We start from the raw sequence: 16,515 nt of genomic DNA on the forward strand, positions 1-16,515 counted from the left end.
ATCGCAATACCTCCTCCCTTTTTATTAGGTCCGGTTCTTATAAATAAATTGTATCCTTCAAGCCTTGTATTCCAATCGTGTGTATCATCCCACCATTTCCGTGATGCCTATGACATCATATTTCTCTTCCTGTGTTAGTAGCTCTAATTCTCCTTGTTTGTTTCCCATGCTCCATGTGTTTGTGTAGAAACATTTTAGTTTGTGATCGGTGTCTCTTGCTCCTCTACTTTCCATCTGAATTTTATTCTTTCTTTCAACTTCTAATAGCAAGGTTCTTGCATTTTGTCAGCCATAAAGGAAAGCAGATAGATAGATGCAAAACAACCTTGATCCCTAAAGGTGCAGTGATAGCGAAGTTATCCCTACATAAATGAGAAACAATCTAGAAATTAAATAGCAATGCCCCACCAGAAAACATAATCCTCCAAACTGGTTGATTCATAAATTTATATAAGGAGAGAATACTAACATAGGGCCTTTTATCACATGTATTGTTAAAGAATTTCTATATTATGTGACATTGCACTAGGACTCCAAGTTAGTCCCACAAAGCTGATCCGTAATGCAGTCCTAGATTTGAAATGGGAAGCAGAATAACATATCCACCTTGGACAACCTTATTTAAAATTGTGAGTCTTCTTAATAAGTCAATAATGGGAGTACCACTAATGATGTTTATATCACCTACAATAGATGTCAGCCAAGCGAACATGCTGGCAATCGGTAGAGGGGAATAAGCCGTCGATAGAGTCAGATCCCCATACTAATAAGATAGTTATCAAGTTCCACTGAAATTAGATGGTTCAGCCAACTTTGAACTATTGTTTATGGACACCTTGGAACTGTACTAAAGGTGGTTCTTGGCTTTCAATAATATTATTGGATGTCTTGTGGGACAATTTCTCCTGCCCCACGGTGGCTTTCCTGTCCCTAATAGAGTACAAATAAAGGGATTTTCTGAAATTATATAGATAAAGTTTAGAAATGTAACTGTTGATGTTATTTGAGCTGCAGAGAGAGAAAATGTACCCTAAAATATTAATTTGACTCCCCAAGCTCACATACTGTAGCTCCACTATATTCTTTTGCCATTATTTACTTGGTGTATATAAGGTGGCTGATGAGACCACAGCAAGAATATTATACAAGTTAATATAAGATGGAAGTGATTTAGATTCTGAGCTGTCTTCTGCTCAATCCAAGCTTATCTATTAAGTAAATGTATTATATTTCACTGCAAAAATTGCCAATAATGAATACTTTGACTTCCCATGGATGGTAAAAACAAATTTCCACAAGTTTTCTAACAATGTATTTTCTATTCTAATATTTCATTCTACTCACTATTACAGCTTAATAACATTAGCGAATCAATTGATTTTTAAGTAATTTATTAGCTGTATGCAAGGCAGCAATGCTATATGACAGATGCCAGACATTAAGCCACCGAAGCATTGGAATGGTTTTAAAAATAAATTTCACTTCTAAAACACAATCTGACTTCATTTTCTTAAATTGTTCTTTAAATTATACAGTTTTGCCGCGGACTCAGAAGTGATTATATTCTAATCAAAATGAATGCAAGATTGACTTCCACTAGACATGCAGATAAACAGAATTGCCTTTTACACAAATTGTTATCATGAGATGTTAATATTGCAGGGTTATGAGTTTTCAGTGCTGTGACATTTCAGTAATCAAGAATTGATGTCTCACGTCATCATAGGCAAGTGTGATAAATAGACAGGTGGCTGATTCTTTCTCCGCTTATTCGTTGGATTGATAATCGTGGTTTACAAATTGCTGATATAAAGATAGTTATTTGGCTTCCCCTGTGTTTATTGCTACTCTGGATTTTAGAACTATGGGGTAGATTTACATTAAGTAGCATTTTATATGCCGGTCTAAGTAAATACTCCACTGGCCTGAAGTGCACCAAGTATATGAAAAAGTTTAGGCCTCTTAATACATTTAGGGCATCTCTGTCTTGTCTATATGCCTAATGTAAAATCTACAGCAGTCACGAGCTGGCATAGATTTTGTCTATAATTATGCCAGCTTCTGGTGTAAATTATAGTAAATGTGAGAGGCTGGATCAGTCAGGCCCCTATCATTAAAGGGGTTTTCTGGGCACAAAATGGAAATTATGAAAATACTGAAATCTAGGAGGTACAGCTAATTAATGGAAACCTATAGCTGTTATCTGACCCTCTTCTTCGTCCTACATCCTCTGATCTGCCGCTGTGTTTACATGCATCACTTCCCTAGTAAACACAGCAACAGACTTTTACTTACAAGGTTCAGCATGCATTGAGCATGTTTACTGGTCAGCTCTGTAGCTCCGCCCACAACTCAATGGTCCTGCAACTTACTAGCACCAGCCTCTCTTACAGAGAGGGCCAGCCTGCTGAAGCAGACAGACAGGACATTCCAGCACTCAATACTGCACATAAGCAATACAGCGCACCGCTTCCACTCCTGTCCTCCCATCATGCACTGCTCACAGGATGTTGGAGGTTATGGACAGGGGAGGAAGTAGAAAATGTGGACAAGATGTCATAGGAAGTGGAGATATTTTTTGAGTAGAGGGTCGAGTAAAATAGATAGAAAATGAAGGAAGTAGCTAGACCAGTAGAGTGAACCTATTAGAAAATGACTTAGGCCTTAGTCAGACGGGCGTTTTTTCGCGTGATTTGCGCATGCGCATGCGTCCGGCGATTTTTAAAAACCATTGCTTTGCAATGGTATTGGACACATGAGCGCTTTTTATGCACTCGTCCAATAAATTATAGAACAGAAATCGTAGATCGCACCTATCTGCGATCTGCGATTCCTGTTCTCTTCTCTATATGCGCTCAATGGGGCCGGCGGCAGCAGCGCCGACCCCATTGAGAACATATAGAAGACAAATCATTCTTCTCTGCCACAGCTGTAACAGCTGTGGCAGAGAAGAACAATGTTTGCCCATTGAATTCAATGGAGCCGGCAATACAGCCGGCTCCATTGAAAGCAATGGGCTGCCGGCGAGCGCAGGATGAATTCTCGGGAAGGGCTTAAATATATAAGCCCTTCCCTGCAATTCATCCAGAAAAGTGTAAAAATAAAAAAAATATATATACTCACCTTGTCCCGGCAGATGGAGTTCAGCGCGGCCGGCCTGCAGTGGGTGTGAAGGGGGTGTGAGTCAGACTTGCCCCTGATTGGCTCAGTCAGTATATATATTTTTTTTATTTTTACACTTTTCTGGATGAATTGCAGGGAAGGGCTTATATATTTAAGCCCTTCCCGACAATTCATACCGCACTCGCCCGCAGCGCATTGCTTTCAATGGAGCCGGCTGCATTGCATTGAATTCAATGCGCTGGACAGCTCCGGCCCGTTTCTAATGAAACGTGGCTAGGAGCAGATTTTTCGGGCGATTTTTTGGCCCCGGTCACGCGATTTGCGGATGCACATCCGTCATACGATCCGCAAATCGCGCGAAAAAACGCCTGTGTGACTAAGGCCTTACTGTCATGATGTACATTAAATTGTAAAATGTTAGTCTGTGCCCGGGATACCTCCTTAAGTCCCACCCTTTTTTAAAAAAGTGGTGGAACTGGCAAAAAAACTGGGACAATGCCTTTAAAGTTCAGGTACTTTTCTAGACACATTTCTAAAAATGTCATACATAAAGGCTTCATAAATATGACAATTAACCCAAACACATGTGTTTACACCTGAAAACTAGTATAAGTACACTGGTAAATTTTCCCTATTTTTTTTTTACTATAGGTTGCCTGTAGAGCATCTCCTTACTAATTAATTATGCAGCAGCATTACAGGGGCTATTTTATGATCTACACTGACTACTATTATATATAAGGGGTTGACCCACTTCTAGCAGTTTTGCTGCATGAAGCACACAGCTCCATACATTGAGCAGTGGTCCGGGGTGGTATTGCTGGCTTGAGTCCCATTCACTTCAATTGGACTCAAGTCAGCTAGAAGTGAGACAATCCCTTTTTATGAGACTTAAAAGTTTTATAAGGTGCATTGTGCTAAAGATAGACAAATGAAGACTCTTTCTTACATAATTCTTAGCCATAGACTCACACAAATGAGGGCAACATATGATTTATTACAGTCCAGTAGTCATGTGGGAAATGTTCCTGTATGCTAGTAATAAAAATCTGCCGTGGATGTACAGTAACTGACCCTTCTGATACAATACAGAATAGCAGTGTTTAAAATTAGACCTGTTCAATAATGTAACAGTGAATTATGGAACTCATAAATTATATATACATTATTATCATGGATGATTGTTCCTGGAAGTATTGCATGAATCAAATTAAACCAAATCATTTTTCCATTTCCACCCTGATTCTAGCATGTGCCTACATTTTAATTCCCTTATCACAAATATAATGCATGAGACGGTGCAGGAAATATACCTGAAATGCATGAATCATTTATTATATCAATCCAGTTTACTTTCCATGAAATGTTCTGAAATGCATTAAAAGAAAATCAATCACTCTATCTATCTTCAATGCAAATCTACCAAAGATGTCTAACTTCTCTTAACCTCTTAAGGACCAAGCACTGTAAATTTAGGGCACTTGGTCCTGGGCTTTAATCCTGGCCGATGGTAAAAAAAAGGCGAGGGACTAAAGCTCTTGTAATGCAGCAGGAGCCGGTCAGGCTCTCAGCTGTCAGTGATAGCTGAAGCCCTGGAGGGGAAGGCAGAAGCATTTTTTAACTGCTTCTGCCATCAAAATTTCAAGGTACATAGCATTCATTGAGTGCTATGTAGTGAATAGAGAAAGTGGAAGTATCACTTCCATTATTTGACCCAGCGATTACGTGACTGGTGGGTACCCTGTGCCACAGCAGAGCTGCAGGGTCCTAACAGACCCAGATCAGCTCTGCCAGTGACTACCTAAAAAATGTTAAGATCAAAACACCCTGGTTCTTAAGGTGTTAAAGGGCTTGTCTGCTTTGCATAATCCCTTTTAGTTAGAAGAGTCCGCAGAATACTACTTAGTACTGTGGTATTGAATTGAAATAGTGTTATGAGAGGCAAAAACTATTTCTGAATTTTTCAGAAATAGCACCACCATTGCATGGTTCCTCTGCTCTTTATTCATTCTGCTAGATATGTATGATTAAATTGATAACTGGGTGCTACTAATTGGAGGTGTCTCCATACAAAGTCTGATACTGTCCAATCACTGCTGAGAATGCTTATAATATTGAGCATACAGGATGTTCTATCAAATATGATATCCTGTTCTTTAAATCATTAGATAGTATATTGCCTACATTCTAAGAAATCATTCCAAACACAGTTAACAGCCATGAAGACAGCACTTGTGCGTAAGCATTGTTAAGGCATATGGATGTCATAGAAACTGTCTCCTCTTCCACATACCCCTTCATCACTGAGAACAAAGATCCAATAAGTCAACGGAGCTCCCACTTCACTGGGCCATGTAGTACATGGATGCCCATTCATCAGCTGATCTCCAAGGGGGCTTTATATAGAGAAGTACATCTATCTATTATTCTCCTACATCTTAACATCCATGTCCAGCGGTCAGCTATAGTGAGATATGTTTTATTTGGATTAGAAAATACTGATACATCATTCATTGATTTAATACTAAACAAAAAAATCAATGCTTGTACTTAGCAATAGAACGGTAGGCTCCTCCATCTTTTTTTTTAATAAGGATGATTTATTATTACTATCTTTTTTCCAGAGCTAGAGGTTCAAAGAGCTGCTCATTCCTTCTACTTTAAGTGTGGCAAAAAGTTATTTGTTCTACTGAAGAATGACATCTGAAGCCATCAGACCAATGTCGTATTTCATCAGTCTGTCAGCTCTCAGTTGATTTTTAGACAGATTTTCACATAATGGGGCAGATTTACTAAACTGTCTAATAGTAAGATACTGCAAACTGAGACTAGACTGTCTTTAAATTCATCACAGTGACTCTGCTGAATGGTAAATCTGGTATATCTTTATGCCACCTATTAGTTACTCCATCTTACTTTATGCCACCTATTAGTTGGCTTAGTTTCCAACAGAATTTGGTGCAATTTCTGGTACAAATTTTGAATTCTCCTTTCAAGAAGCCATGGCCCTTTGTCAAATGAGTCATGAAAAGCATCTAAAACACATGGTAGATGTACTCCAAACCATGTATAATAGTTTTTTTTGTCCACATTTTCACTAGGTAGCTGTTAAAACTTCCATTGCAAAGCTGATCCATTGTTTTATTTTTTCCAGTCTATCTATGCGCTATATTCCATTATTTAGACAGTAGATCTGGTCTACTTATCAATTTTTCTTTCTTTTCAATTATGTAAAGGACAATAAAAGACAGGACCCAATTATGGGGAACAAGATCAGAATTATGGGGATGTCTGTATGATATATCTATCACCTTTAGATATAGTTACCTCTCTGAGTTCTACATATTTTTAAGTGTATTACTTAATTTAAAAAATATTTTAGGTAAAGTTGATAATATTTTTTCTTTCTAGCATTTGCCTGTCTCACTACTTGATATTGCATTGGGTTGGACTGAATCATGACTCCTACCAACAAAGTACAGTCCATTAGAAATATGCATTGGAACTAACAATCATGATAGTGAAATAGAAGTAGACTTGCCAAATGTAGGCAAGTGATTGACCGGTAGAAAAACTACTGAGTAGACTTAATTCAGTGCCAATAACACATTTCAATTCCTGATCACTAAATTAAGTAAAAAACTACATAGCCTGGTCTTTTCTCTAATTCCTAGGAACTACGGTAAGAGAATAAGGTCAAATTGATACTAATGTACCAAGTCAGAGCTGTGTGTTCTTCCATCTAAAGAAGCATTGGAGAAGAATTATCAGTTGTCTGTCTCAAAGTGTACCAGAAAACTGTCTGAGGCCTTAGTCACACGGGCGTAAATACGCGCGTATATACGCGCGTATATACTCGCGTATATACGCGCATAAAAAAAAGCGTGACCATGTCCATTGCCACCAATATGTTCTATCTTTTGTAGGTGCGTTTTTACGCGCGTATATACGCACGTAAATACGCCCGTGGGTTTTTATGTGCGCATATACGCGCGTATTTACGCCCGTGTGACTAAGGCCTTACTTGGTTTACAGGATATTTATCATCTGTTTTTATACACTTTCTACGATTCATCCAACAAAGTGGTGAGGCTTTGTGAAAAGGAGGTGTGGCCTAAATGCACCAAAAATTGTGCCATATTGCACAAAAATGTTGGCATGATTTTTTACATAAACAAAGCCAACTAATAGATGCTAAGTCCTATATTTTCTCGCCTGTACTATTAATGGGCGAGAATCCCGCTAATGAAAACGAAACCATTGAAATTAATGGCTATGTTTTGTCCTGCATTATTGGACCAATGCATACCCGTGTGTTTAAGCCCTTAGAGAGTATTAGTAAATCTGCCACAATGTTATTTTATTATTATTTCTATTCCCCATCTGTAATTGTGGTTCACGTATGTATTTAAAGGAACTTTCTGGGACTTTAATAAAACTATTTAAGGGCAGGAAATGGCATAAAATAAGAAACTATCCAGTATTCACCGTGCTGCCGGAGCTTTCAGGACTAAGGACTGGAGCGGTTGCACTGGAGAGGCAGAACATTTATTGGTTGAGCACTAAATAGCTTATATTATGCCTTTTGCTGCCCTAAATCACGCTTTAAAAAGTCATGTAATCCACCTTAAATATATGAAACACTTATACAGAAGGTGGAAAAGCAATAAAAAAATAACACTATGGGGAAGATTTATCATACATGACTTCTGGTCTAAGTACTGATCTATTATGAAACAAATTCATCAAAAAGTTGCACACTGCATGTTAAATTAGGGGCAAATACTTTCTGTGCGGTGTGAAGGTGGGTGCTGCAAATACCCCTTCTCTGCACTGGAATAGCTGTGCAACTTTTTAATGCCACTTTTTCAAAACGTTGCACGTTATAGATCGGGTTTAAACCATTGCAGAACCTATATCATGATTACAAATTTAGACTCAAAGTGAAATGATCTGACCAGGCGTAAATAATAAAAAATAGTCTCACAGTTTTCATAAATCTGCCACATATCACTTGGGCCAGCCTCACACGGGCATACTTGCATTGTGTAATCCGTAGCGGGCATCCACCTCCGGATTCCACAGCAAATACCACCCATAACATGCTACTGAAAAATGTTTTTACCTGCACATAAATGAAAATCAATTGCGATTTTCCGCTCACAGAGGAAACATTGCAGCATGTTCTATTTTTGCACGAATTCCTTGAAGTCAAAGAAAGCCGCCCAACCTGTGGCCCTTCCGCAATTGACATTGCGGAAAGGTTGTGGATTTCGCGTCATGTCTAAGCAATGACGCGGAAAAAGCAGGAGTTAGAAAAAAAAATCTGTACTGCGCATGTCCGACAGCTCACTGTGTGGACCATCCGTAGTACAGAGAGAAAAAGAAAAGACAGGTACACGCGGATGCCTGACGAACACAGGGGCAGATTCCGCTGCGGGCTCCCGCATGCAGAATCTGCCCCGGGCGTGTGCAGCCGGCATTAGACTAAAAAAAGTACATGAGCCTACATAAATCTACTCCTATATGTCCTAACATACAGATCTGCCTCTGGACAGGGGGTTGTTTTTTGTGCCCCTATTAACATTACCGGTTCATATTTCCCTTTGTTGACTTATCATCCCCAACTTTTATATGTATCCAATACTTATGATGATGATTGTCACCATTTTCTCTAGTCTTCTAGAACAAACAACCTTATTCTAAAGGGTTAAGAAGGTATCCACAGTTAATGCATTTGATTTACTTACCAAGTGGATACGACTGAAAGGCTCCAGGAAGTCATTACTTAACATCTAATAACATTTTAATGGTTTGTAAGAATAGTAACCTTCTGGGAAGTGTTTTGATTAGCTATGATAATGATATTGGTAAGGACTGCAGTCCAGTACTGTTCACATGTGCAGCTTTTATCTTCTACTCATACTAGGAAGTTGAGATAACTCTTTGGTCAAGGCCGCCTGTCCACGGCCGTGACGGAATATTGCTAGCGATATTCCTGCCCTGGGGAGGAGGGGGGAGCACTGTAAGGTCTCCGCGATGAACCTATCTAATAGATAGGCTCACTATGGAAAATCGCAGCAAATCATGACATGCCGCGATTTTTATCACGCGGACAGAGAATTGCTATGATTTTCCACTCGTGGACGTCGGGCTGCACTTTCCTATGTAAAGCGTGTCATGCGAGCTCCGCAAAATACTCGCATCTGCAAAAAAAAAGGACATACGTGCCTAGAATACGCGCCTGCAAGGTCCGTGCTGCGTGTTGAAGATAGAACCAAAATCTGTGTAGGTGCGAGCTGCGCATAATTACATTGTGTGAACACACTATTTTGCGCACATGTAAATAAAAGCACGGAGCTTCGGTCACGCACAATTTGCACATGCGTGTAGTGCAATATTTTGCACACATAGAAGCGCAAAATAACATGCTCATCTGACCAAGGCCTTAGTATTACCATCTTTTAGGTGTAAGAGAGCCACAATGTAAGTACTCATTGGGTAACTAAACTTTTAAAAACTTCTGACATGTCATAGTGCTGGCGGTCCGGGTGCTGAGATCGCTAAAACAAACAAGCGTAAGTGCACATCTGAGTGCTGTTCCTATTCGGATGTTTTTGTTATTGCTCGGAGAAGGTAACATCTATGGAGTTTGTATACCACTCGCAATGACAGAGGAATGGGCACAGCACTCAGCTGAATACTTCTGCCCATTGGCTTTAGTGATCCGTCGGAATCTCAGCACATGACCCCTACCAATCCAAACTTGTAACATGTCACTTTGACATGTCAGAATTCTTTAAAAAGTTGACTCATACTTTAAAGGACATTCCAGCCAGTAACATTTATCACATATCTACAGATAGCAGAAAAATGCTGCATAATTGAGGGTTCGAAGAAAGACTCAACTATGAGACCACAGATAGGAGGAGTGGCAGTAAAGTATCAGCTGTTCGTGTCAGTGCCATAGACTTTAAATGTAGTGGCAGGACACATGTTAATGGTTGATCCATTTAAACTCCTCTACTTTCACTCTTGTGGTCAGAAGTAATGGAGCCCCATGCCAGAATACCCCCTTAAAAGACAACTGTTAGGCCGGGCTCACACAACCGGATCAGATTCTGCATGTGTGCAGTGCGTAATTGCATTGCGTATGCATGCAAATGGTCATGTGCAGTACAGCTTTTTGGTTTGTTTGTATTTTTGTCATTGAGTATGGGCTGCAGGTGTATCCGCGACCATAGAGCACAATTCCTTGAACATGCTGTGTTTTATTTTCCACAAGCGGATTACGCAATTCCGACCCGTTAATGTGAGCGGAATTGAGTAATCCCATGTATTTGATTAAACTATGTATCACGGAATTCCCAATTTGAAATCTAGTCGGGTGAGACTGGCCTTACCCATTAAAATCTATAAACGTCAATAGACAGTGATGGTCCTACAGAGTTGTGCTTGATGTGGTTGACAAGCCATGTAAGTCACAGTCGGGGAATTCTAATCCTAATTATGCCTTAACCCCTTTAGTGGCACGCCCGGAAAATCTCCGGGGCTTGCTGCACTGTAATGTGCTGAAGACTACTTAAACCTGACAGGGGTTAATAGAGCATCTTAGGCTTTATTCATGCTATCCAATAGACCTAAAGCCCTTAACATTGTATGCCGTATTTTTGTCAGTGAAAACGGGCAAGAATAAGACATGCATATATGGGGGGTCTATATGAAACACCACATTTGTGAACAGTCTAATTGCCTATTATGCGTCTGTGTTGTCCAAGTCTAGTCTGTTACAGACTCAGGCAGCACATGGAGCACAAATACGGTCATGTGGAGAAGCCCTTAGAGGGAATTCTATAATGCTGTCAACCCCTTTAAGCAATTGGTGTATCTTCTTGAGAAAGTAGAGACAGTGAGTCATATTTACATGTTTCTAATAATAAAGTAAAACGAGCTTATTTCTCACTTTACCTCCTCAGAGAAGGAGGTGGAACCCTTTCTTTTTTAACAATCAAACAATGTAAAGGAAAGATTTCTGACTATACTGCAGTTCTTTTTTGGAAGAGCCAACCTTTGAAATAGAATAACAAGGAGAGATGTGCCAAATAAATATCTAGATGTACAAAAGTTCAAATGGCACATGTTTGAGTGCACTCATAGAAAGAAAATATCTCGTTTCAGGCTTTGATATATTTATAGAATGAACGGTTGTCAAAAAGTCATACGAGAGGGACATGCCAAAATTTCTCAATAGAAAAAAGAGAGCTATTATATCACAAGAATTTTGTCTCTTGATCAGATTTTCTATGAACAGAGGCGGCTTTCTTCTTTACTTCTAAAACTTCTTGAGAAAAAAAGACAACAAATGAACACCAATGAGCTCATTTATATTGCAGGTAGACCAACAAAGTGACAACATACATTATTCTGATTTGCAATATGAAAAGTACATACATTGGTAAAATCACTTAATTTTATACTTACTCCAAACTAAAATGCAGCTCCATTCTCATTACTGTGCATGTAAGGGGCTGTATAGGAACCATTGCAGTTGGTTGTGTCTCATTCACTACAATTGAACAAGACAAAATGTGAGACTACAACACAGAATGATGAACAAGGGAGAAGAAAATGCCATTGAGCATTTTGTGTCATGCATCATTATGAACAGAAGTAGAAAAATGTTCCACTGGCATCATTTTTTTCCACTTTTCCCTTACAGCCACAATGGGTATATACTTGCTAGTTACAGATTCTATACAAGACACAGAACTTGGCAGTTAAAGTCTTTCAAAAAGGGCACCTAGTGATTGCAAATAATAATAAGCAGTCTCTCACTAAGGGCACGCAGCTTGATGGTTGTAGTCTTTATGCAAGGCATGTGCAAAGCAACCCCAATTATAGCCTTGGACTCTACTTTCAACAAAACCTCTATGTTCATCTTCTGCACCTGTGAGCCAGGGCCAATAGTCACATTCATAACAGGCAGTTATCTGTTTAATTTCCCCAATATCTGTAAATAAACATTTAGTGATTCACAAGTTACATATTCTCTGCTGTTATCTTCTCTTTCCTTCTCTGTCCAGCCCAGACTACCATGATGACTTCTCCTGGACATGTTTTGTCTCTGAATAGTTTGCTGCTCCGATGTTTTTGACTCCTAGCTTTTGCAGCGCATTCCCATCAACAGACTGTGCTGTCTGAAAATAAGAAAAAAAACTGCACACAGTGCCTGAGTACGGTCCCACACAGATCACTCACTGAAAATTCACATATAGTGCCACCTGAAAATATTAGTACTACCATAAGGTCCCTCCTGAAAACCTTATTGCCACATACAGTGCCCCTTAAAATTCTTATTGACACATATTACCCCTAACATTTTTACCGCACCTACTGTCCATTTTTATACGGATGCCAGCCATCTCCACCAACCCTCACAGTAAATAATTCTCACCAGCCCTTGTTCCCGCTCTGTGTCCCAGCAATGTAGGTCAGGCCAGCCTCTTCTAGCCAGGCTCCTGTAGAATGTGCAAGTGGCAAGGAGCAAAGAAGAATTTGTTAAACCTATTTGCGTCGTTATCATACTCAATTGTATTCGCATCCTTGGGACATGACATATGTGAATGCGAGGAAGGGGGACCAAATCGGCATCCTGCCAATGTTCATTCAACAACTTGTTTGGGAGAACCAAGGAGAATGGCCTGAATCAACCCCTGGTCATGTGTAACTTCCCTTTGAGGTCACGCAGCAGGTAAATGGAACATTTGCTGTTGGAGTACTTGCAGATTGAAGACAATTGATGGAAGTTTCGAGGATAATGTACTCTATATTTTCACATCGTCCTTTTAACAAAAGAGATTGTCGAAAGCTAATAACCTTTTTTATAATGTTACTGCTTAATGTGAATAAGCTATGGTTAATATATGATCACACTCGTTTATAGTTTGTGCAGAAACCAGTTGCCGCTATGCAGGTGAGTGGTCTGCTTTAAAGACATGCTGAAATACAGGTCTATTGAGATATCGGTGGATACATTTTTCTAAGAGTTGTTTTGTCCTATTCATCAGCGGTGCACATATCTGGTTGCTGTGACAGCTGTAATATACTTCTCCATGGAGACTGTAGACATTGGCTTGCTGTTAATCTAGTGATGTTTTTGTCTACTATAGCCTATTTGAAGAACCTCATTCACTGCTGGGCTTCATAATGAGCGGAGCCCCAATTTAATATCATGAATACTGTTTCTTTTTTTTTTACCTGTTATTAAATGATTAAAAGCTTTGCATTGTATTGTAAAATGTTCCATCAGAAATTAATTCATTTACATGTTAATTCCATTCCCTCTGGGGAAATGAATGAATTGAAGTATTTAAATATAACAATGTGCTCACTCTTAAATGATAAAGCAGACAGCTGCAAGAACAGGAGAAGTGGAGGAGATAGAATATTCCCCACTGTGTTATTTAGGAGTAATATTCGGTAACTGTTTGTCACAATTACATAGGAATGCTACTCGGAGATTCAGAAATTTTAATATAATAGTCATATTTCATTTCAGACATTCAATAATACAAAAGGCCTGATGATTTGGGGCTATTTCGCTAATAATGCAGACCTTTCTTGATATAATGATCTCTACTACCACACACATTTGTCATACATGGTGACATGTCTGATTATATGTAAGCACTAAAGATGAGCGAACGTGCTCGTTTAGAGCAATTACTATAACGAGTATCACTATTTTTGAGTAACTGCCTAATCGGGTGAAATGATTCGGGGGGTGCCTGGGGTAAGCGGGGGGTTGCGGGGGGAAGAGAGAGAGCTCCACCCCGCCGCCCCCCGAATCTTTTCACCTGAGTAGGCAGTTACTCGAAAAAAGCGATACTCGTTCGAGTAATTGCACTAAACAAGCACGTTCGCTCATCTCTAGTAAGAACATTAAAAGTGTTGTCCAATTGTAAACTATTAATGGCGTATTCTTTTGATAAATTAGCTGGGGTCTGTTGCCAGGGACACCCGCTGTTCAGCTACTCGGTCTTGCTGATTTCTGCAGGAAGCCAACAGCTCCGTTCCAACTGCAGTGGCCAGACTTGGTATTGCATTCAAAGTTTGCATTGAATTGAATGGCCTGTAATACCAAAATTGAGCACTGCATTCGAACGTATCAGCTCAGTGTACAAGTGCATTTCCACAATGAACACCTGATTGCTGGAGGTCCCGAATGACAGACATACATACATAGTAACATAGTATGTTAGGCCAAAAGAAGCCAATGTCAATCCAGTTCAGTCTGTTTCCATCCCACCCCTGCGAGCATATCCTCACAGTCTGAACCATCATTGACCTCTAAGGCACATTACTTCCCCTTTGTGGCATTCCTGATAAAGACGTAGGGTTTCAGTGAAGTTATCAGAATAGAACGATCAAGCACTATGTCAGCATGTTAGTTAATGTGAGCTGTCCAAGACAGTAATATATAACTCCATTTGTAGGAAGGAGACCTGGGAGATTTATGATACTAGTGCAAGGGAAAAGTGGAGAAGTTGCTGATAACAATTTAGTTCTCATGTTTCAGAAACCATTTGAAAAGTGAAAATGGACAACTCTTCTACTTTTCCTTTGCACCAGTTATGATATATCTCCCCAAATATGTTTTAACGTTAACACTTAATACCACTAAGTAGAAAATAAAAACAAAATCCTTTAGAAGGAATTGTAAGTTTTTTTTTAATATTTGGCCAAAATCAAGCTCAAGATTTGTGCAACAATGTTCCAATAACTAAAAATGTTTTGACATTCTGATCCTCATAATTCCCTGATTTATTATATGAACCTATATAGGTAGCTCTGGGATATATTGTATATATGTCTATATACATAAAAAGGAGAAAAATTTAATCTGTTTTGAATTACAGTATTTACTTCTTTTTCCTTATTGTTTTTCCAGAGCGGGAATCTCACTTCCTGTAGACCTCATCATTCTGAGGTGGGGCTAAGATGAGCATAACCAGTGACGAGGTGAATTTCCTGGTGTATCGATATCTTCAAGAGTCAGGTAATAATGATTGTCTCTTTATTATCCAACTTCACATACTGTAAAAGGAGGATTTCCGAAAGCCATCATGAAAACATGTTGGGCTTATTGACTAATACAGCCTAAAGGTTAGATAGTCTTAAAATGTGCCGAATTTATTATAGTGGCTCTGCTGTCTAGTCTAAGGTTAATTGGCTTAGTTTAGGCCAAAAATGAAGCCAATATTATGGCTCAATTTGGGGCAATATTGCACAATTTTTGGTGCAATTTAGGCTACAGACTTTTTTTTTTAAGGCAATTTGGAAAAATGGTCACAAGTGTCTAAAAACATATAGTACATGTGGTGCAAATCATGGGACAGTATTCTGGTGTAATTTGCACCAGAAAACTGTGGTATTTTGAATAGCAAATAAGCTTCATTATCACTGAATTTAGATTGTCAAATGGTTCTATCATTCTGGGGTTCATTCACATTCAATTCAGTGGAACGACAAGAGGTTCAGATATTTCGTTTATAGTGCTGACACTAATAAGGGAGATGGAACTCCACAGTGCCACCTATTGGAAGGCAGCAATCCCCAAAGTCAATGTTAGACTCTTTATATAAGCCTTGCAACAATGACCAGGAATTGAAAGAAAAGTCAGAGCCCATGCACAGACAGCTGTTTCAGGGTTTTTGCCCTTTATAAGTGTACAGTAGGATTCTGACTTTACTAGAGAGAAGCCTATGATGTGGGTCAGAAACACTATCTTTTCTCCTTAGGGAGAGCGCCTAAACGGTCAGAGAGGAGACTTAAAAGGCAATTTAAGCTCCTCTCTGGGTAATATGTAAATGAGGGACACTAAAAGATGGTTTTGTTATCGTCTTTATTTCAAGAGTCTTTGTACACATATATGTAAAGAGAGATTTTTGTGAATAAATTCGGGGTTAGAATTCAATTGGCTTTTATGCAAGTCAACATTTCATGGCAATTTTTTAGGCTTTGCATTTAAATGTGTATTCTAAGAACGCTTGAAGTTATTAAGGAATAGAGCTTAATCAGCTTACAATGAAAACTTTCTAACAATCCCTTTAAATGGGTTGTCTGGTTTAGATAATCCATTTTTGTAAAGCTAGCAATAAACTTTATTTATCTGCAGAAAATCAGTAGATCCAGTTAAATTGAGATCCGTCAGCAATCTGATATTTGTTGTGGTCATACGCATAAAAGTGGCTTTACATGGGATGACTATCACCTGAATAATCAGTCAAAAGAGTGAATGCAAACAATATTTGTTCCATATAAACATGGCCACCAACAGGCTGGGAAGTGATGATTGCTCAGTGGTCACTTGGCAAGTGATAATTATTACTG

The 16,515-nt window shown here is 39.0% G+C and overlaps 1 protein-coding gene across 2 annotated transcripts in view; it reads left to right on the forward strand.

The window, feature by feature from the left end:
- Positions 1–16,515, forward strand: part of TBL1X (transducin beta like 1 X-linked) — a 299,584-nt gene that overhangs the window by 196,858 nt on the left and 86,211 nt on the right. For both annotated transcript variants that reach the window (XM_066599924.1, XM_066599925.1), the window contains one exon: positions 15,074–15,181. In XM_066599924.1, coding sequence (XP_066456021.1) covers positions 15,124–15,181 — 58 coding nt within the window. In that variant the 5' untranslated portion in view covers positions 15,074–15,123. The remainder of the gene's footprint in view (positions 1–15,073; positions 15,182–16,515) is intronic.

The sequence above is a fragment of the Eleutherodactylus coqui genome, chromosome 4, assembly GCF_035609145.1.
Source record: "Eleutherodactylus coqui strain aEleCoq1 chromosome 4, aEleCoq1.hap1, whole genome shotgun sequence".
Lineage (NCBI taxonomy): Eukaryota > Metazoa > Chordata > Amphibia > Anura > Eleutherodactylidae > Eleutherodactylus > Eleutherodactylus coqui.